The sequence below is a fragment of the Sycon ciliatum genome, chromosome 7 (assembly GCF_964019385.1).
Source record: "Sycon ciliatum chromosome 7, ocSycCili1.1, whole genome shotgun sequence".
NCBI lineage: Eukaryota > Metazoa > Porifera > Calcarea > Leucosolenida > Sycettidae > Sycon > Sycon ciliatum.
Window position 1 is genome coordinate 17,476,377 of NC_088649.1, and position 23,162 is coordinate 17,499,538.

Below are 23,162 nucleotides of genomic sequence, written 5' to 3' on the forward strand. Positions count from 1 at the left end.
CGACATTCTTTGTTCCGTTGGGACTGTAGCTTGTGCTCGTTTTCGTTGCGCTTGCCTCCCTCCCTTTGGTCTTTCCATAACCTTGAACGTTCCAAGTTGGAAGGCTGTCGGTTAGCGCTACGGAGATGTGTTGAAGCTAGGTGTCAGGACGTCGAATGTCTCAGTACTCTGTCAGTTTTGTGCCTAGTTGTTGCACTTTATGACTGTATATAGTATCTAGTTACAGTGGTGGAGAGTTACTCTTAACTCGTTTCCATATGTCCTTTTCCTTTCTACTTTTATTATTGGCTCAATACCAGAGTTTCAAATTATTATTTTTGCAATACTTGAAGTATAAATATAAGAATAATAACAATATAATATACTTTCACACAAAACAGGCTCGATGCAGCACTAATCTAGTAGTTGCACTGATTAGAGTTTGATGACCGAAACTGTTTGCTTGCTGCATTGGGTGATATCATCATTATTTTTAAAATTCTATATTTATATTGATGGACGTCATGCAGTACTTCAGTCAATGGGGTCAGCTTACAATACTTTCAAAATGGGCAACCCTCGCATGATAGCAGCATCTTGGGGGGTGAATGTGATGGCGTTTCTCGGCAGCTCCCTGCACATTATAATCAGAACAACACAGCATAGTACCGAACAACGCATAATTGTTTTTTACTCTTATTATTCACAAACCCTATACTTATACTGAACAAAACAAAACAGAACTACCCAGCACCACACAGAGATATACAGAGCAAAACAGAGCAAGACAGATACAAAACTGTGATGTAGTCGTAGCCTCGTACTAGTACAATCTCTGGTTTCCTGTTCGGGACAGGGAAGACCGTGCGGTTAAAGGCACGATAAGTTGGCAGTGATGCATTGTAATATCAGAAAAAGTATTCTTTGAAGACCAAAGAGTGGTATATATGATAAATAAAGATAGAGATATTTACGGTGCTTCTCCAGACGTGTCGTTTTTCGTTGGTCTAGAAAGTATACTTTAATACTTTTTTGATATTACCATGAGAGTGGATAATCAATGGCTTGTCCACCGACTTTATGCATCGTCTTAGTTGGATAATGTGATAACAGTCTCGAGTACATTGTCATATTGCTCTTGTTCCTAAGTGCAGAATTGGCCAGCAATGCCGGCGTTCAAGACACAACCATTTACCAAACCAAGACTGCGGGATTGCAATTTGTTTTTTTACTAAAAAACACAGCCCTACTAATAATCAGGGGAAGAGGACAACTGAAATGACACTGGACCTTACACCGCGTTTAAAGTGTATAGACCTCTGGTTTGAAGCCGTTGGGCCAGCATCTACATGGTAAACCACCTAAAATCTGTGATTACTTTGTGCACAGAATTTCAGAACTTGGGTGTGTATCAACCAATCGCTCAGAACTCTTCTTCAAGTACAGGAGAGCAATTGGGGAAATATCCCGAAGAAATGTCTCCAAAGCTCATACCAAACTTGAATACCGTGGTTCCGCGCATATAAGCCCATGGGCTAATATACGAAAAAATGCATTTTCCGGGAAATAAAATCAGTAATAATGGTTCGTTTTTTAGCCCTGGCCCCTGGGCCTATATTCGAATTTTGAAGGCAGCTGGCACGCGAAAAAGTACAAGTCCGTGCGCGGTTGTCCGCCTACTGTAGGTACCGGTACTGCATGGTAATGTAGTCTGCACTCACATGCTGTACTACGGTGTTTAGGTCTGTTTATTAGCCCATGGGCCTATACACGGAGGTGGGCTTATATTCGGACATAGGCACATGGGCTTATATGCGCGGAACTACGGTAGTTCGAGAAGGTAAGTGTTATGTCGGGATCAGCAAAGCACAATAACAGGGTTGGAGAAAACTACCATTACAAGTACACCAGGAAGAACAGTCCGAAAGCAAAAGCAAGGCGGGAAAACCCCCAGCTCAACTAGAAGATATGCAGATTCAGAGACTGCGCCCGCGGACTAGTGATGTCAATCATGTCATGCAACTACCCATGATGTCATGCAACTACCCATGATGTCATGCAACTACCCATGATGTCATGCAACTACCCATACATATGTACAGTGCAGTAAGGAGGTGTACACTTTAGATACAAAATAAGCACTGTAGACGGCATTAAACATTACGCATTGTCCGCTACATTTAGTAGCTTGAGCACTCTGCCGATAGAGAGAGATGAGCTATCTTAATGCCTGTGGTGGCTCATTTGCACCATATCTGGCAGCTGGGCTTGCTCAAAGCTCGTAGCCGTACTGACGAGGCCTTAATATTAATGGCCGGAACAGCTTGCTGTCAACAGCAATGGGTATTATAATGTTATATTATAATGTACATTACATGCGGGCTAACTAAGTAAATACTCACATTGTCTCAGTGTAGTTGCGTCGATCAGCGGGAACGGGCGTGATGGCTGTTAGTCCCCAATTACTACAATAGATCAGGTAGTAAGTTGGATTGGACGTATAACCAAATGGTACGCAGGGCAGACGCGCTGCTGTGATACAGGTGAAAAGAGGAGCCATGAGGAGCAGGGCCACCACGAGAGCGCGTCCGTCGCGCATCTTGCCTACACACAGAGGCAAACGAGATTTCCAAACTTTACTAAACAATATCCAGTGTTGGAAACGATGCCACGACACTACCACGCACCAGGAAATACGGGTAAGCGGATTATGCCGGCATCATTATTGGTATAATCAGGTCCTTTTTGAGAAGAAGCTTAAAAATTAATGGCATCTGAAAAACAAGCGAAAATGAGCAACGAGGATGTTATACACACCTGAATGAGTTTGGGCATAATCAGGTCCTTTTTGATAGGGAGAATAAAATGGCATCCGAAAAACCAGGGCAGATGCCGAATGAGGCTGTTTCATACACACCTGCTATTGAAGGTCCATACATAGCGTTGCTGATCGATATGGAATAATATTTTGCAGCCACTATAGGACAGCGCCCAAAAGTTCAGCGCTTGCTTGTGAATTTGGTATTCCACTAGCCTATTATTGTCTTGTACTTCCACAAGGCTCCCAGTCCACATCAGGACTAGCCGTTCCTCAAATCGGCCCGTTTTTTGCCAATTCGGCTCTTCGCTCGGCTCAAACATACATCAGATTCGGCTGCAAAATCCGCTGATTGTTCGACAATCGGTTGCGAAATTGGAAGAATTACTTGTACCATGTGAAGTTCATACACCGTCCGTAGAGGGCTCAATTTGCGGATGGCAAAGAGCAGGCGAGATACACATACGACAGAACGAGCAGTTGCGGTTTCGTCACTCCGAGTTTCACGAACTTAATCGATCATCAGACGAAGATTGGTACTGACAGAACACAATTGACAGTGGCATGGCGAATGATTAGAACACAACACCAAAAATGAAAACAGTTGTATGTGTGAAAAAGAAAACAAAAAAAACAGGAATTGGTACTGACCCTGCCCTAAGAATACTGATACAAGTATATACATATACATGTACCGTGAATGTGGCAAGCCCAGCATAATAATAATTACCGTTATGATAAGCAGCGCGATATACATGTAGAGTGTGTGAGAAAGTGTTAGTTATCTGTGTATTGTTAAAGTGATGTTCTCGCGGAATCAGGTGGCAAAGCTTGACAAAAGGTGTTATTCGGCCTGCGTTAATTGCAGAGAGAACGTGTTATTTTATAATTATTTTTGTCAAGCTTTGCCACCTGATTCCACGAGAACATCACTTAGCAATACACAGATAACTAACACTTTCTCACACACTCTATATCGCGCTACATAATATCATAATGGTAATTGTTACGCTGGGTTTGCCACATTCATGGTACATCATGTATATAGCAGTACGGTACATCATGTATATAGCAGTACTCTTAGGGCAGGGTCAGTACCAATTTTCGCCTGATGATCGATTAAGTTCGTGAAACTCGCAGTTACGAAACCGCAACTGCTCGTTCTGCTGTCAGATTTGGCAGATATTCGGCGATTCTTAAAGGAACCCTCCAAAATGGGCGAAAAGTGACAATGCAAGTGCTGTTTCGATAAGTCTTGTTTCGGCGAATTTTTCGGTCGGCCGATTTGGTGAAAGCCTGATCATGACAATGGTCGGATTCCTTCTTTCATGACGATTGTCTGTTCTTTCGACCTTTTGGTGAAGCTTTTTAAAAGCATAATTGGCTGTTTTAGCATCCTGCTGCTGGACAAGGAAACGAGCCCAGAATTGGTTGGTCTCAGAACTAAAGAGGAGATCAGCGATACCTGCGATAGAAATAACAGAGACATCCATCATTGCTTCTTGGCCGGCGATTACATGTAAAGCCGAACGGCAGTACAGGCACAGCAGTGGCCAAGCGAAAAATCAGCTACGGTTTCTCCTTCTGTACAAAGCGAAAACTACAAACTCGGGGACAAGTACATGTGCTAACCTACATATTGCTAGATTGACAGCAACAGTAGCTACATGACTACCAGGACGACATCCAGCAGCAATTAAAGAATACACGACGGACGTAAGGAGTAGTCTCCAACCCTCCGTAGCATAATGAGGGCCAACCGCGGAAGGTTGTAGTAAGGTCACTGTTTCCGAAGACAGTGTCCCCCACCTTTTTTCATGCTGTCAATCTAACAATATGCGTGAACTATAAAAATGGTTTATCTAATAATGGTTTGATACCATGTGCATACATGTACATGTAGTACTACTAGTATGTCTCGCGCGCCCCTCAGTCAAAGAATAGTGATACTGACCCTGTAGCTAGCTGTGTTCACTGCATGCTGCTGCCACTCCAAACACGACAATGTGCAGGTGACGCGACTTTTGTTTGTCACCACTTCGGCAGTGTGCATCTGCAGTTCGGCACTTGGCCAAATCACCAAGTGCGTAACGTAACCCGTCGTTGTCAAGAAGCTGTGATGTCAGACTTTGAACCCGCGTTCTTGCACAAGTGCGCCCGGCGGGGCGCGTCGTCACAGGTACAATTATGTACAAGTGGTATGATGTTAGTTTGACAGCATGAAACAAGGCGGAGGGCACCATGGACACTGCTGTGTTGGGAAACAGTGACGTGACCTTACTACTGTACAACCATCCACGGTTAAAATAATAGTACTTCAAAGTAATTATTATACCATATTCTGCTATTCCTAGTACTATGATTATTGTATAACCCAATACTACTACTAGCTCAAAACTAGTATCGGATAAACCTTGTTAGTACTTATAGTTCACACATATTGTTAGATTGACAGCATGAAACAAAGTGGAGGACACTGTGCTCGGAAACAGTGACCTTACTAAAACCTTCCGCGGTTGCAAGAACCGCGGTCCCTGCATACCGTTTGAACCATTGTGGGTGTTGAACCCGGTTCTGACCCTCATTATGCTAGGGGAGTTTTAAACTTCTCCTTACGTCCGTCGTGTACTCTTTGATCGCTCCTGGATGTGTCCTGGTGGTCATCTACATGTAGCTACTTCAACCTGAATTGCTTTCCTTAAAACTTCTTTTCTTCCAATTTCTGCCCATGGCTAGTCCTTGGCGGATTATGCCGGCATAATATTTGGCATAATCTTGGGATTTCGTCAAAAAATTATGCTCCGGCATAATATACGAATTCCAACGTGTAAGGGCCTGCTGCGGCATAATCTTTCGGTTCAGACCAAAAATATGCTTAGGGCATATTTGTTGGCATAACTGTGGCATAATCAACAGCATAATTTGACGATTAGGGGTCGTCCGTAATAATCGAAAAATTAAAAAATACGTCCTCGTGCAAAATTGTCTCTGGAAGACGCACTGACTTCGAGACTGACTTAGAGCTGCTGTGGATAGAAGGTCGCGTTTCCGGTGGCATAGTCCTGGTTGGATGCTGTTATCGTCCACTGCACAAGCCTGTAGCATTCTGGACCTCCCCGGAGTCCAATCTAGAGGCATCAGTTCATGCACCAGGAAAGAAGGTTCTGGCAACTGTCATGCTGGGTGATTTCAACGTTGATATGAAAAAGAACCCATGTCACCCATGGCCATACGAGTAACTGACTTGTTTAACAAATTTGGTATGACAAATTATGTGTCTTCACCAACACGTACGTGCCGCCACCGTTACTGAGTCAGTCATTGATCTCTTCCTATCAGTTACGGGCCCTTGCGAGATAGCCTACCTAGACAGTACTCATAAGTGACCACTTTCAAGTTTGCAGTACTTTGGAATCTCTGTGTGGCAGGATTTTCACCAGGCCGTACTTCCAGCTACAGACCTACACGCTGCACCCATAAGATACCCTGGGCCTATTCGGCTATTTGCTTAGCTCAAAATTACATCAGATTCGGCTGCAAAATAAGCAACTTCAAATAATTGTTCGAAGATCAGCTGCAAAATTGGAATATAATTGGAAAATCGGCTTACAGGCATATTGGCGTATTGACTTCGAAATTGGTGAGAAATTGGAAATACAGCTCTGCTCTTTGGACATCAGTGCCACAACTGTACGCTGAAGTGTAGTTTACCTCTATAACCAGCCTCCCCGAATTCAAGCATTCTCTCTAGCACCATTTTCGCCGATATATTCATTACACTGACGGTATCCCAAATCCTTAGTTACCAGATTTTGTATGCCTTGATCTATTTCCTTAGCCTATCCTCGATTAACTGCTCCCTCTACATAAAGTTGTCATTTTATTCTTCTTGCAGGAGATCCCCTCGACAGGCCCGAAGGCTTTGGGAAATCTTTAAATATAATAAAATACAAAAAATACAATAGTCTTTTACCAGTAGCGATCTCCTTAAGGGCTAATGTTTGTTTGAGAGAGGAGGTCAAAGGACACGAGTCACACGACCTCAACACGTCAGTAGTGCAAGTGCTGGAGTAGAGAGCTCAAGCGGTCATGGTTGGAGCAGCATCATTCGTTCGTTAACGCACTTTGGAACAGCATTATTTTGGTAAAAGTTAATTGTCGGCGATTCTCGAAGGAACCCTCCAAAATCGGCGAAAAGCTTCGCGATTTTTGATGAGTCTCGTTTTAGGCGAATTTTTCGGCTGGCCGATTTAGGAAAAGCCTATCGACAACTACTTATTGAGCTGGTAGCACGGTTGACACGAATAATGATGTACAAGTCGATCAGTAAAACCTGGGCGACCACATCACGGTGCAAGCACTCCCCAGTGTTGACAAACAATGGAGCGTTTTCTTTCTATAGTTTAGTAATATTAATTTTATTTTTTAGGCATGAAAACCGACTGGTCCAGTTCCGTTCCTTTGTTCTACACATGTTCTACACCTATTCCTAGTACTTCATTGCTACATGTATATGGTAGGTTCCTTGCTGCCTGTGATTAACCTGATACAGTGTACAGTGATAAAAAAAAGTAAATTATCGCATCCGTTCCCGAAGGGAACTCACGACGGCCGCTAACACCCGATAAACCCTAGCGGCAGATGCAGCGTGTACAGTGATAGAGATCCATGTATGAGACATACATTGTATTGATCGGGCTCTCCATCGGCTTCAGAAGCAATCCTTGAGTTTTTAAAGTTCAACCCCACTACTGTACATGTAAATCATGTAATTTTAGGAGTTCATGTATTTAAATGTCGGTACCAGGGACCTGACAGGTTTCAGGTGTATGTAGAATTAGGTAACCAGCCTACCCTTCACATACAGTGCATACTCTAGTGCCTTATAGGTGTAATCCAAATTTTGGTGCCTGGATTCTCTACCGAATTTAGAATTACACCGAAAATGACGTGTTATACAGTACATTGTCTACAGGTAACAATATGGCCAGCTACTACTACTACTGACTACTGTACTAGTCTCTGTAGACACAATGAGGCGTTTGGGATGCATGTGACTGGCTCTGGGAACAATAATTCAGTATGCACTGTGAGCATGGACGGAAATCGGTCTGCTCACTCTGCAGCCTGCTGGCACCGCTAGTGAGAAAATTGATGAGACAAATGTTCGCTTTAGAAGAACGAGTGTCTCACCACTGGATTGGACATACTGTGCATATATCACTATGCGTTAACAATGTGTAAACTATTGAATCTTTTACACAACCTTGATACATCTGCCTAGAGTTTTTTTTGGATTAGCCGATTTCAATTTTTTCATTTTTATGTCAACGCCGAGTTTCATCTCTTGTATCTTTGAGTTGAATCTTTTACACCACCTTGATACATCTGCCTGGAGTTTCTTTGGATTAGACGATTTCAAATTTTTCATTTTTATTTCATCGCCGAGTTTAACCCCTTGTATCTTTGATATTTAATAATAGCTATGAAAAGTATGAATGCCGCAGACATCACCACGCAACATGACAATTTGTTCAAGGTTTGGTTTTGTGTGTTTCCAAAATCGATTTTCACGTTCCGATCATCAGTGGAAATACGGAACTAAAGAGATCAAGGGAAAAACAAAGGATAAAAATCCAAAGAAGTGTGACACATGACGGGTAACTTGTGGTAAGTATTACAAAAAGTGAGAACTAAAATAAAGAGTAAGTCACTAAGTGTGACAAACGGGCATGAACAGTGCAGAAACAACTCATGAACACAAAACCAAACCTTGAACAAATTGTCATGTTGCGTGGTGATGTCTGCGGCATTCATACTTTTCATAGCTATTACTAAACTTTTATCTCCACGTAGATTATTTGTATCTTTGGTGTTCTTCCTTCTTTCCACGTCGTATTGCTAAAGAGAGCTCCCTTGATAAGGAAAAATACAATCGGTCCCTACGTTGTAGGTGTTCCTTATAAATAGGTTTGCTATTTAGTTATACTAATGTAAGCCAAATTCACAGGGCATTATCATGAACACTCACCGTTTCTAGTATCGACGAAGCAATTCACTATCTTGCGCGCACCCGATTCTGGCCGAAGCAGCTTCGTGAATGCCTTGTCTGAGAGCTGAATAGTTCAAGCTGCCCCTGGAGAAGAAAAAAGCAACAATGAACGTACACTGTCCCGAGCCCGAACTTTTGTACACCCTCTGGTGCTATATCTGTACGCTATCCGTTGCTGCTATCGGTCCTAGCCTGCACGGAATGTGAGCGGGGCATTAACTAATTGGCGGCGCGTGCCTGTGAGCATCAAATGCTTTGGTTGAACTTGTAGCACCCTGCCACCCATAATGGATTTGTGCGTTCAATAACTATGACAATACCACACCCTTTACTTAGACGTTAGCACTACATCGTAGGTCATAGTGTCAGCGACCCAGTCGAGTAGAACAGTAGTCATTACTTAGCATAGTAGCACCATGCGGTGGCACGTGCATGTACAGCGGCACGTGCATACAATAGTCATCTCCATGCAGTACTCGGCTTTACGTAGATTTGTGATTACAGTATACTTACAGTGCTTGTACTCTAGTAAGTTGTAGTACCCTTTCTAAACGCCCATCGTTGGTAGAAAAGTGGGTCCTGCCTGCTGTACAAGTACTGTGTGTATGCGTGTTTCAGCAGATTTGATCAAAAAAATTTTTACCCCTCTTGATTTCTAATCATTGTGTTGCTTTTAACTTTGCACGTAAAAGAGCCTGTTAACGTTAATGTTAATGTTAATGTTAATGTTGAATTCTAAAAAGAAAAGAAGAAAATAGCAATAGCAGTAGTGCAGTGAAGCAGTGTAGACCAGGGAGTAGCTGTTTTTTTTTTTGGGGGGGGGTTTCCCCTTCTCGGGGCCTTCTATTCGGTACTCTTTGTAGTTGTACTTCTGTACTGTTGAGCTATCCGAATTCAAATAAACACTAAAAAAACACAACACAATGGTACAATAAAAAACATGGACCATACGAGAAAAAGCATTGATGACGTGGCATAAACAAGTGTCTAGTGCTGTATGGCAGCTGCCGAGACAGCGAGTCGAGCGGATGACTCAGCCACCTCCGGGTGTGAATGCAGTCCGTCGTGCACCACGCAGGCAAGCCACGCCGGCACGGAGAAGGGCAAAGCTGAACCTGCAGCGGATCCATGACATCACTGCAGAGTATGGCTCACCAGATTTGTCGGAGACCATTGCAGCTATTCTCTTGAGGAGAGCGGCAGCAGCTCGACCAGTACCACCAGTTGCTGCTAAAACCACAGGGATGAAGGTTCCGCGCTCGACCTCCTTGACGCGCTGTTCGTATCGCCTCCGTTTTTCACTTTCATGACGCTGCTAGCAAGCGGTGATGGAAGAGGATCGATTTGCGGGAGCAAAGGGGTTGAAAACCCGAATATCGAGAAAGACTCTCTCGAACCGACCTCCCCAAACACCACTCGCCGCAACATCAAGTCGAGCCTGGTCTTCTGTGGAGGCAGTCTTGTAGCGGAGCTGCTCACCAGAAAGCGGTTTCAAGTGTGGCTCGATGGCGACACTATTGGCGACACGTTTCAATATCGAGGCAGTGATGTCCCGCACCTGATTGTGTCGAAGTGACGGGAAACCTCCGGTGCTGCATGTCAGGGCATGGGCTACTGTGAAACTGGCTCCACAGACACAGGTTGACGGTAAGCGAGAAGGCCGCCAGCCATAGCGCAGTGCCAAACCATCGCCGAACTCGCTTTTGGATAGCCGCATGACGGGATAGCGGACGACAAGTGAGCCAGCTGGAGACGCCAAACTCACTTGCCAACTGAATGTATTGTACTACTCCCTGGTACTACATGGATGCAGCTAATGGGGTCGTTCTCGGCACTTGTGCCAGTGGTTGTGAGACTTATCCACTCACCCCCACCGTTAGGCGCTGCATCTCCCGCTAGGATTTACCGGGTGGTAGCGGCCGTCGTGAGTTCCCTTCGGGAACGGACACGATAATTAAATTTTTTTTACCGTAAAGTACCGTTGATCCGCCCCCTCTCTAATTCCCGCCCCCTGTCGATTTTCTCCTTGTGAAGCGACTTCGGCGTATACAACGAAATACGATGTTGAACCGACGCATGCACTGCTGTACACAATACTTGCCAATCCAGGATCAAAATGTGCACAATCCAGCACATCGAGTCTGATCCTCTACGTTGTTGTACATCGTACTGCACTTGGCAGCCTTGATCTAATTCCCGCCCCCTGCCGAAAACCCAGCTGGGAAGCGACATGGCGTGGGGGCGGATCAACGGTACTTTAGTCTTTACGGTACTTACTTTTTTACTCCCTGGTGTAGACTAGTGTAGTAGTACACTGTACAGTGTACAGTGTACAGTGTACGACGCAAAATTCAGGGCTCACCACGACCATACAAAATTCAAAAAGCGTCGACCACCATTTTGAAAACATGGCGATGCCGCCAAGGCCAGAGTTTGTGCGGTCATAGCGGCTACGCACCCGAGTTCATGCTCATCGATGTACAGCGATGTACAGTCTACAGTTGACTTGTAATGTAGTCGTAAAATAGGGCTTGAAAGTGCTACGTCACAGCATAGCACCAATTTCAAAAATTCAAAAAATGGATCCACTTGGATCCAGTTTTTGTATGGATCCAAGCACATTTCAAGCCGTCTTACTCACAGCAAGGTGATGTAACCAGTGAAACTGACTGATTTGGCTACTGGGGGCGGGGTTACAACTGGTGGCGAAATAAAAGTCACACCTGCATTCGACATGAGTGGATTGCTATTTTTTTTTTTTTTTACTACGTTCACATAACCAGCTCGAAAAGAATAAGGAAAGACAATGGTACGGAGACTAGGACAAACGTGACAACTAATGAGCAGGCGCTACACCGAGACGCAGCAGTGATGGTGGGGCATTGATGACTCTGCCGACCTGAGGTCTCGGCGTCACGGCCAAAAACACGCACCAAAAACAATGAAAAAAGAAGAAGATAGAGCTGTACAGGTGAGAAAGATGCAAAAACCCAAGGCTTAACACGAGCGATTGTGGGGGAGAAACTGTCTTAGCGTCATACAGTATTCATAGGGAATCGACTGCCCAGAGCCAGTTTGTGCTGCGAAGATGGCGGTAAACATTCGTTTTGAATGATTGCATTCTCTTGCTGTGGGGAGGCTGGGATAGGAGAGCGGCAGGGAGGGAGTTCCAATCGCTGATGCTGCAGTGTGGGAACGAGCGCTTCAGTGCCAGCGGGGCAGATGCAGGCAGCTGGTGTTGGAGCTGGTGGTCATGGCCACTGACAGCACCGTGCTCGCTGCGAGTTCTGGGGTTGGTAGAGATGATGTGGCGCGGTGGCAACACAGAGAGCAGCTGCGGAGGACCAGGCAAGTAGTGCAGCTTGTACAGGCAGGCAAGCGAGGCAACAGTGCGGCGGATGGCCAGGCTGGGTAGGTGTGCCCCAGGGCCGATAGCATAAAGCGCGCGGCGCTGAACATTGTTCAGACGCTGGAGGTGACTCTGCGCAGCCCCCATCCATACAAGAGGCGCATACTCCATGACTGGCCGTACGAACGCCTTGTATACGGTCGTCCGGCCGGCGGGGGTGAGTATGTGGGCGGCTCTGTTTAGGACCCCAAGCCGTTGGCGTGCACGGGTGGCTACGGAGCGTAGGTGATCGCTGAAGGTCAACTTTGCGTCCACCTTCACACCAAGGAGGGTGATGGTGGTTGTCTCGGGCACCAGTGTGCCACCAAACAGGAGTGGGGGGAGATCTAAGCCGGTGCGTCTGAGGGTGGCTGTCATGGCCTGGGATTTGGTCGGTTCAAACATCACTTTCCATGTACGACCCCACTCATGCAGTCGGTCAACGGACACCTGCAGTGACTGCGCGGCGACTGTTGGGGACCCAGTTGAGAGGCTGCGACGGAGGCTGTCCTCCTCTATGCACCCACATACTTAGGCAATAGCAAAGTCACACCTTAGTGGATCCAAAAATAGAAATCTGATGTCAACTTACTACTCCTTGGCCGTTTTGACGTCATCACTAGCAAGCCCTATACCGGTGCTGTACGACTCCCTGGTCTACTCTGTACAGACCCACCAGGACTCGAACCTGGGACCCTGCTTGTCATGAGCAATGCTCTAACCACTGAGCTATGGGACCAGGCTGAACCTAGAAGGCGCTGACAAATCTTTCACTCCAAAGGCAGCTCACAACACGTGCCACACATACTGATGGCACTTGGGTCTTTTTTTTTCTTTTTTTTTCCCTCCCCCAGGGGACCAACCACGGTCAGTTTCTGGAAACTACCAGAGGTGAAAGAAAGTGATTAAATTTGGAAAGGATTGGGAGAACTTCAAATTCAAATGATCAGTCGGGGAAGTGAACTGCCTGAAAAGAGAAAAAAACGTCCTGGTGGGTCTGGCGTTTTTTTCTCTTTTCAGGCAGTTCACTTCCCCGACTGATCATTTGAATTTAAAGTTCTCCCAATCCTTTCCAAATTTAATCACTTTCTTTCACCTCTGGTAGTTTCCAGAAACTGACCGTGGTTGGTCCCCTGGGGGAGGGAAAAAAAGACCCAAGTGCCATCAGTATGTGTGGCACGTGTTGTGAGCTGCCTTTGGAGTGAAAGATTTGTCAGCGCCTTCTAGGTTCAGCCTGGTCCCATAGCTCAGTGGTTAGAGCATTGCAAATGAATTAGTTATTATTATTTATTTGCATTTCCGCGGCAATGTCAGCCGCACAATGGCAACCCACATATTCGCATATGCCGGAAATAGAATGGATTGAATTAATAGGTTCCCTTTAGTCAGCGGAGAGGGACCAACCCAAGGATGTACGACACTATTAGTATTTCACACAAAAGGCCCAAAAGAGGTTATGAAATCCAGTCGCGCCACTCAAGTTTGCGCCTTGTGCCATGTCTCATGTCAGTGTTCGCTGGCCTAAGGCTGCGCAACCCCCATGGCCCAGCGCGTACTCGAGTGACGCGACTGGATTTACATTGACCTTCACAATATTGTACGTCACCAACAGGAGCACAGCCCCTGCTAAGTGGCGAGCCAACGACTTACGTTCATCCGGGACAGAGCTCACACAGCTCACCTGTGTCACGGCCGGATGAACGCCGGCTCGCGCCTATCCTAGTCTCAGCTCCACATTTTGTAGCTCTGCCCCTGGCCCTAGGTGTAACAGGGTCCTTCAAAGGGTACGCAAGCGGCAACCAAGCGTGCAGAATCCTAGCTGGCGCCAGACCCTACTACTTAGGCTACTACCGTTACGTTTTCTGCATCGTTACGCCTATGGGAATAATAATGTCTTGGGAGTTACTAGAACTGGAGTCTACAATACTCAATAGTCGGTTTTTTTGCTTTTATTTTACATCGCAAGTCAAACGTGCAATCATGCCCAATGTTATGATGACGATGGAAAGGGATGAAAGATTAAGAACAAGATTAGTTATCCTGGATTATGGGGAGTGAAGAAAACGGTGAGTCTAGGAATCTCCCCTTAGATCATCAACTTTGGTCATGAAAGTAGACTTTCAATGGGCGTGAGAGTTGAGATGTGCTAGGTCAGGCCAACTAGAGGGGAATGCTAGGCTGTGAGATTCCGAAGTACATCTATTCTGTGTTTGTTTGATGAATGCATTGCAAATCCAAGAACATGCAATCATCCCCGAGCGGATAAAATCTAAGATAACCTGGGTAGGTGGAGTAAAGAAAACAGTGAGTATGGAGAACTCTTGGGATAGGGAACATCCTAGCATTAGCCATGAAAGTAAACTTTCAATAAACGCTTGAATCGGCATGTGGTAGGGCATGACTTTAACGACCGCTTTTCATGCACCGACAGTTCCACTCAGACTACATGTATCTAGTGTTCACGAGGTGTTTGTCGCGCTGCAAACGGACAAGTTTGTTAGAAGTAAGTTTGTATCCCTGGTGATGTTTGTTCCTGGAGAGCACTATGTAAGTGGTGCTCTTCAGGCACAATCTTCCTCAGCCTACTCAAGCTCAACTGATGAGGGGTGAATTCTCCGAAACACTGTGTATTGAGCAGGGAGTGGTGCTTTTCACTCACAAAGCAACTGTTCAGTACATGGGGTAGTGGTCTACCATAGCAATCACACTCACCACCGTGGTGGTTTTCCAGGAATGAGTAGAAGCAAAAAACCACAATCGCAGCCACATAATAGATAAATAGCCTAAAAACATCTAAATCCATCAAAGAACCGCCAGCAAGCGGGAGAAAAGGCCGTAAAATCAAGTCAAACAGCATGGCCAGTGGTGAGCATGGGTGGGAGATGGAACGCGAAAACGACAAACATGGCTTTCCAGGCACCGTACAGGGGTGCGCTGGTTGCTGAAAACCTTCAAAGCGCGTTTTGCATTTCTTGCCCGTTGCCATGACGAATTCTACTATAACGACGTTTGTAATTGTATGTGATTTTGTTACTTTTTGTACCTAATGAGTAATGTGGTTGCAGCCTCGTACTCGTGCATAGTCGTAGTCTATCGTTCCAACTGTTACTTCCATGCATTACAGTCTATGCACAGTTGAGTGACAGTGTGTAATGATACTGAGGTTGATGCTAGGCTGGCTGCTCTAACAAGCTACATTCTTCGGCGCCAGACATCACTGCACTCTACGCCCACACACGTCATGTACTGAGCTTGATGAGCTTGATACCAGGCTGGTTGTTCTTCCGCGCTACAGTTGTGTGGCGCCAAACATTACTGCAATGTACGCCCACACGTCTCCCAACTAGTACTGACCTATAGCTGATAGCAAAGCGATAGCAAATGCCGTCAAACGTTCTGAAGACGTTGGCGGAGCGACTGCTCGAGCGCCATTTTGAAGCTAGCAGTGCACCTCATTATCTACTATCTACCGGTAGTACATGTAGCAAGTTTCCTTAGCACACCGATACATCTAACTCTAAGGTATTTGTTTGGTTGATAGCATGTTGCAAGGCGGAAGACGAACTGTGTTCGAAAACAGTGCTCTTTACTACGACCATCCACGGTTGGCAGAGGTTGTCGTGAAATGCACTGTTTTCGAATACAGTGCGTCTTCCGCCGTGGAAAATGCTGGCAACCAAACAACATGATTGTTTTCAACCAATCAAGGCTTATCTAAAATCTAGGGTATTTCCAGTGGAGCTCGCTAAGTGTGTATTGCGATAATAGTACTCACTCTTCAAAGCCATACTCTAACATCCAGTTGGAAAGGAATTTAGAACTCTCCTGTGAAAGAGATAACAAACAGAACTTACCCGCGACAGCTGTGCTGTTGCCCTTCTTCCAAGGTCCAAGAACGTCCAGCCTCTCCTTTAATATGCACGCATCCACAGACAGAAGAAAGAGCAGTTTCTGTTTCTTATCTCTGTGTTATACTAACTGAATTGAGAATCAGACGAAAATTGAACCTATAATAATATGTATGTACAGGTACCGGTGCCACTTGTCTGCCGCCATCTTGCAATACTCAAAATCTCCAACTGAACAACCCGTGCGGCCAGCTTCTACTTTATTTTTTTATTTATTTTTTACTAGAGCCACGTAAACCCGTCATGTGTGAGCCATGAATAAGGGGAGTGATGGCGTGGTCTGGGATGCTCTACCGACCTTGGGTCTCGGCTTCATCACAACCAGGCGCGCCAATAGCAGAGAGAGAAAGAGAGGGAGAGAGAGAGAGAGAGACATAGAGAGAGAGAGAGATAGAGAGAGAGAGATAGAGAGAGAGAACTATCGCCTCAACGTTCTACTGTTTCCTTTCCTAAATAATGGTGTTGTAACTTGACTGTATTATTAACGGCCTGTACGCTACAATAAACTGTTACATACATACATGTATAGACACAAAATAGATGCGCGTCTTCCACAAAAGTCAAAGAAATACAGACAGCAGAGCTAACCGTTCTCAACGCCAGCAATGTTGTTCTGACACCACGGACACATTTCGAGCCAGGAGAATAAGCCCAGCTGCAGCACGTGTGAATAAGGGGAGTGGTGGCGTGGTCTGGGATGCACTACCGACCTTGGGTCAATGACGACACTCTCTTTGTTGGCATATTAACTACAAGTACTCATTGACATCATGCCCATTGCGTCTTATGTCGCTACGCACAATCCTTTTATCACTGCTTTCTCAGCCACAGGGTGCCCGATGACATAACGAAAGCTAGAGCTGTTGTGCGGGAGAGTTTGCGCCCACGGATCCTTTCCCTGATATTTCGTACTCCAAGATGGCGGACGACCAAGATCAAGAAAATGCGAGGTTTACCCCCCAAAATGCAAAAACGTGTGTGTGTGTGGTGTGTGTGTGTGTGTGTGTTCGCGGCGGCAGTTCTCGCAACTAATCACGTCCACAAACGGAACACGGTGAGGCGAAGCTACATGGCACACTGCTGGAGAAGCCAAAACAAAGACATAAAGACTAAAGATGAGGTAGTACTTGACCCGTGAGTGGATCTCGGGGAGACTAAAATCGCTCCCTGCGTTGAGCCCGACAGGTACTATCATGCAGAGCTAAACCACGCCAGTGTATGCAATATTGTAATGACACGATCCGGTACGAGCCGGTTATTATTAATATTACGCCAAAAGTATGCCCCACTACAGAGTACATAATTATGTTGTTGGTTTGATATCATAAAATATCTAATACCATACATACAGTGTACAATCATGTACCACGCAGTCGGGGGTCAGTCACGACTCACGTGTCTAGTCAAGTCAATGGGAAAACATGAGCTCTTCTGACTACATGCAGTAGTAATAGTAGTAGTGGGCCATGGGGGAGGAAAATACTTTTTTACTACTGTACCATTGTATTTGTACCAGCCGTTTGTTGGACCATGTATTGGTACTAGTACTACAGTTCTTTGTGAAAAAACTCTTTGCTGGTTGTGTACGTGATCTACAACTCGCAAAAATGTACGCACTATGACGTATGCGGGATCTACTGAAAGCTGAACGTCAGAGCAACACGATGTCGATGCGCCCAACTATCAGCCCGTACAACGAAGCATAGTGCGTACCTATACAGTTTAGCGCATGCACTTGACTGGTGCCACGCAAGTACGCACTCTCACCTCAGCAAATTTTGACAGGTTCTGTCACGTGACTGAAGTGCCTACTACCGTAGTAGTGTGTAACTGTGTGAAGTGTATGTAGCCAATCACTGCAATTTCCCAGCGTGACGTCGATACGATTAAATTCTTTCCATCGATCTTACTAGAGCATAATATGCTAGCAGCTCCTCAAACCTGCTACGAGCGACCCAGTTCGCATTTGTTTAGATGGCACAGTGTACGTACAAATTAATAATCATGATATTTTTTTTGGAAAGGATCCTTTGAATATTTTTTTTTCTTTTTTTTTTGTTGGTGCCATTGACACTGTAGTATCCGCTACCTAGCCTTGTTGGTAATATTACCATGGTAACATGGTTGCCATTGTCACGTGCTCTGTGCGCACTGTTACACACACGTTAGTACAGCAAGTTTTAAAAAAAAGAATGAAGTTTGAAGTTTGGAAATAGAATAAAATTTGTCAAAGGGATCATAGTTTCGAATGGGATAACAAACAATGCTAACCCACGAAAGCTGTGTATTAGTCCTTCTAAGAATGTCCAAGAATATCTCGTCTCTTTCCCCGTTACTTGATTCCTTTCATGTCCCAATGATCGTAATCACGCAGAGCAAACACAGCAAGTACAACAAACCGTTCCATAGACACGAGGTAGAAGTATTTCTTCCACTGAAGTCAAAGACATTCAGAGAGCAGAGCTAGCCCTCCTCCATATAGGCCATGCAAACACTTTTTTTGTGACGCGAAAGAAACATTTTGAGCCACTATCACCATCTGCACATACACTGTACGAGGGCGATTGTTATTGCCCGTGCATGTACAGTTTGTGTCGATGACGTTGGGTGTATGTACTGATGTATATTTAGTAATTCCCGTAGCTATGCAGAAGACGTTACTTCAGTAACGTCTGGCGCTAGCCAGGGTCCACACAGCTTTAATTTGGTGTTTGTTTGTTTGTTTGTTTGTGTCACGCCTGGCGCTATCCCGTATCTGTCCCGTACCGTATCGCACAGCTGGCCATTTGCTGGCTCCCGTATCTGTCCCGTACCGTACCGTGCCATCAAACACAGCTGGCTACAAACACATGTATACGACTCCCTGTGTGTTGCAACTGTGCTTGAAGGGGACGGTTGCACCTTTCGTAGCTCCGTTTAATCTGAGTTTTCAGTCGTTCCTCTTACTAGTCTTGCCAAGGGGGTGGCTCTGGGTCCACCAGAGTTGCCCCTGGCGTATTTCTGAATTTGCTGGGGCGAGGGTTCCGCGACGCGGTCGCCAAGGCAGTGTCTTTTCAGTCACGACCGTTGTCGTCCTCGTCTCTCCATTCGCGGTGGTGTAGCTGACCCCCGAATGGTTTCAAACTGCGAAGCTCGGAGGAAAACAGTGGTGGTAGAGGCATGAGCTGTGAGTGGAGACGGTTGCTGGAGATGGATGGTGATGCAGGGAGAAGAGTTACACTGCCTGACGCCGCGTGGGAAATTGTTTGAACCTGCAATTTCAGTTCGAGCGCGGTGGACTTCTAGACGATGTGTCCTCATGGCTGTTTTTCAACGCTTGGCCTATCGCTGATATCCCTGCGTGGGATGTTCTTCCAGTGGAGTCCAGGTGGGACTTCGGGTGCCCACACTCCATCACCTGGTTGATTGTTTCGGAACTGCAAAAATAATTATTGTTTCCTATTTTGTGCGCATCTCTTGTCATCTCTCTTTTCTATACGTCGCACACCAGATGTACTTCTATCGCCGTCTTTCTCTTGCTTTCTCTCCCTGCTTGCTGTTATTTTGTTTCTGTTGCCACTGTCCCTCATCATACCCATGCTTGGGTGGTGGAAGGCGTGACCCGTTAGGGTAGCTGCCAATACAGTACGACTCCCTGATGTATAGAGAGACTTTCTGGAAAGAAATAGGGAGACGAGGAGGAAATGAAATTAGAATGGATTTTAGTTGCCGAATAGGTGATAGGATGCGTCAGTAAAAACATACTTTGGAAGAGACATCCCGTCGTCTCCAAAATAGGCGTGAACGGGCGAGTCAGCGCCGGTCACAGGAAACGTCGGCAGAGACTGGATCCCGTCGACTCCAGAACGCGCGTGCTCGGCAGAGTCAGCGCCGTTCCAGGAAACATTTCCATCAGTTCCCACAACATGCACGATGAGCTAAGTAACAAAGCATAGCGTAGGGCCCTGAGCTTCCAAGCTCTCTCGTAAAATATATATTATTATTTATGATATTCAAAAGTTGAGAGAATGGAAAAGAGAAAAATCTCAAGACAAAATTGACTGTCACCACCAGGAATCAAACCAGGGAGTGGTCAGGGCATGGCTGGCCCCTGGCAAAGTCCAGAGGCCAGCCATGCTTGACCACTGAGCTTTGGTGTACACTGTAGCTGCCATCCCAGCAGAGACCATTCGAAATTTTCTTCAGACTTTGAAACTCAAACTTTTTGTGACTTTACGCAAGCTGGTGGTGGGATGCAGCCTTCACTTCACCCAAGCGTAGACAGGGCTCCTGGGCTTTGAAGCTCTCCCTTAAGTTAAGTTGACTCCCTGGCTGCTAGCCGACCAAGCGCGGCTAGAACTCGGTGCCCGGTAAAATTGATTGGTCCCCACTTTTATGGTCCATACCGCACAGTTTTGTGCCACCATCAGTAATTGACTGCTTACTGGTCTTCAGCCGATCCTCAGTCTTGATCTACCTCAGACGTCCGTTTGTTGATGGTGATTGCCTCCCAATCTGCACAATCGGCGTGTCGAGCCAGCGCAAGAAGCAACAGAGGCTGCTGTGTTGGCAATTCCAGTACCTTTGGAAATGCAATCTCGTCGTTGGCCGTGGTGCTCCTTTTTACTTTTTAGTTGCAAATTCAACTATGTCAAAAGAAGTCTTGAGCCTTCCTGCAGCTTCATAATAGAAACGAAGTTTGAGTGGACACACCCATTCCAGTCTCACTGCAAATTTGAACCAATTCCATTATTAAACAGTTAGCATTTCGGCACATGGCCATCATCAGGTAACTGAACAACGATACTGTGCCAGCTACAAAGCAGCAGTTTATATACAGGGCGTTCCGCCAAAAGGGTGTAAGTCCTCTGGATCCGAAGGAGGGGAGAAGTGTCAATGGGAGCCCACACCACGGCACAGGTGAGAAACCCAAGGTGCCGCTAAGCAGCCAAGGTGAAGCACATGCATACTGAGGCTAGGAGGTAAAAAGTGTCAAGTCAGGTTACAGTCAACTTCGCTTATAACGACACTCGGCGGGGCATCAGAAAAGTGTCCTTATTCGCGAAGTGTCGTTATACCCGAAGTCTCATTATATGTATTACAGTTGGATGGGACTTTGCTCTGGATATGGAAATTCTGTCGTTATTCGCGAATTGTCGTTATATCCGCAGTCGTTATAAGCGAAGTTGACTGTACATCAAGACGTACATGCATGCAAAGGTGAGAAGAAAAAATGTGTCACATCAGGTTACTAGTAGTAGTAGTACTGTCATTGTAATTATTCGCCCATCTTTCAATACACCTCGTTATGATAGAAGGTCCCATCCGGTGCTCGTGTTAACCGGTGGGTGTGTGTTCCTGATCAAGACGGCCTCGCGCAGTTTTCGATCAGCCCTATCACAGCGAACGCCCAAGAATGTTAGCTATAAGAAAGTGATGATGCAGGACAGAGGACCACGGCAGAGGACGGCCACGGCTAACTTCGAGAACTCAACGTCCTTGCACTGTCTATCACCTTTCTCATTCCTTACCTTAGCTACATTGTCTCAGATGACATCAAGACGGCTACAATAGTAGTCAATACTGTCAGTCGCTGAAGAACTAGGGCTGAGAGAGTTTAGCCTCGAGTCGTAGCCTAAACCGTTCCTATTTGCATGCATTACAGTCTATGCACAGTTGAGTCACAGTGATACATAATCATTGGTATACTGAGCTTGTTTTTTTTGTTTTTTTATTTATTTTATTTATGGATTCCCCAAAGGCCGAGGGGGTCTCCGTTCATGGCTTACTGGGAATATATCTGAAAAATTATAACATAATTATAGATTGAGAAAAAGAAGGATTATAACAAATGCATACTGTAGGAATCAGCCATACCATTCTTTACTATGTTATAGAAACTCTAGAAGGAATGAAACCAGCGGGTTCGAAGCGGGTGTTGGCAAAGATAGTACGGACACGAGACACAAAGCAATGACTATTTTGGGTGGTTCTAATGTCAGTGGGGAGAGAATTCCAGGTGGCAGCGGTAACAAAGAGTTTTTGGTTCATGCTGCTTATTGCTGGGCTGGTCGTTCTAGCGGGCTACATAACATTCCTTTGGCGCCGGACAGTACAGCACTGTACGCCCACACGTCTCCCAAACTAGTTCTGACCAATACTGAGCAATAGCAGTTACCAAAACTAATGCTGTCAAACGTTCTGAAGACGATGGCAAAGCAACTGCTCACACGCCATTTTGCAGCTAGCAATGCACTTCCATATCTATGATCTAGTGCAGGTACATGCATGATGTACTAGTGAGTATTGGGTGCACTGGTGACGGTGTATCTAAGCCTATAGTCTGTTTCAAAAAGATTAGCAATCAGGTTTTGGTCTTAAAAAGTATGAAGATAAGGGAAAATTGGACAACGAAGTACATAAAATGGCTGGTTAGGGCACGGCAAATTGTTCTGTGAAGGTTTCGGAACAATTGGACCAGCCGTTAAGGAGTTAGAATTTCGGCCAGGTTTCCGGCCTTTTCCCATGGTTTACAATTTGCCCTGGAAGCCAGTATCGATTTTTCTATCAAAACCCACGATTTATCTTTTCCTTTCTGGCCTTGTGGTTATGGATGCTGTCTGCTGACCATGAAGTTGTGAGTTCAAATCCCAACCTATCTTCAACTCACACTTTTTTTCATTGTTTTTTGGTGATCAAGCAGACTTGTTGTTGTTCACGGTTGTTGTTGTTGGAGCTCCCGCTTCCTCCCGAACTGACTGACACTTGACTGGCTCACGCCATGTGAACACACCGACAACACTGAAACGGTGTGAGTGAATACGCAAGTCATTGCGCTGTAGCTTTGAATACAACGGCACATCGATCGATCGATTAAACTTCTTGAGAATTATTTTAGTATTTCAAGATCGCCAATTTATTTGAATTTAGAAGTCAACGCCGTCTTCTATCAGCTTTCACAGGCGTCTGCTTTTCTCAAAATGTTGTGGAAGTCATACGAATAGCTTCGCCAAGTCAGGGCCTTGGGGATGAGTCTGT

At 45.6% G+C, this 23,162-nt stretch overlaps 1 protein-coding gene across 1 annotated transcript in view; it reads right to left on the bottom strand.

The window, feature by feature from the left end:
* Nucleotides 1-20,860, bottom strand: part of LOC135821125 (uncharacterized) — a 62,438-nt gene extending 41,578 nt beyond the window's left edge. The window contains exons 1-5 of the mRNA XM_065334190.1: nucleotides 20,570-20,860; nucleotides 16,092-16,146; nucleotides 8,829-8,933; nucleotides 2,382-2,583; nucleotides 536-613 (exon numbers count right to left, since the gene is read on the bottom strand). Coding sequence (XP_065190262.1) covers nucleotides 536-613; nucleotides 2,382-2,578 — 275 coding nt within the window. The 5' untranslated portion in view covers nucleotides 2,579-2,583; nucleotides 8,829-8,933; nucleotides 16,092-16,146; nucleotides 20,570-20,860. The remainder of the gene's footprint in view (nucleotides 1-535; nucleotides 614-2,381; nucleotides 2,584-8,828; nucleotides 8,934-16,091; nucleotides 16,147-20,569) is intronic.
* Nucleotides 20,861-23,162: the final 2,302 nt, after the last annotated feature.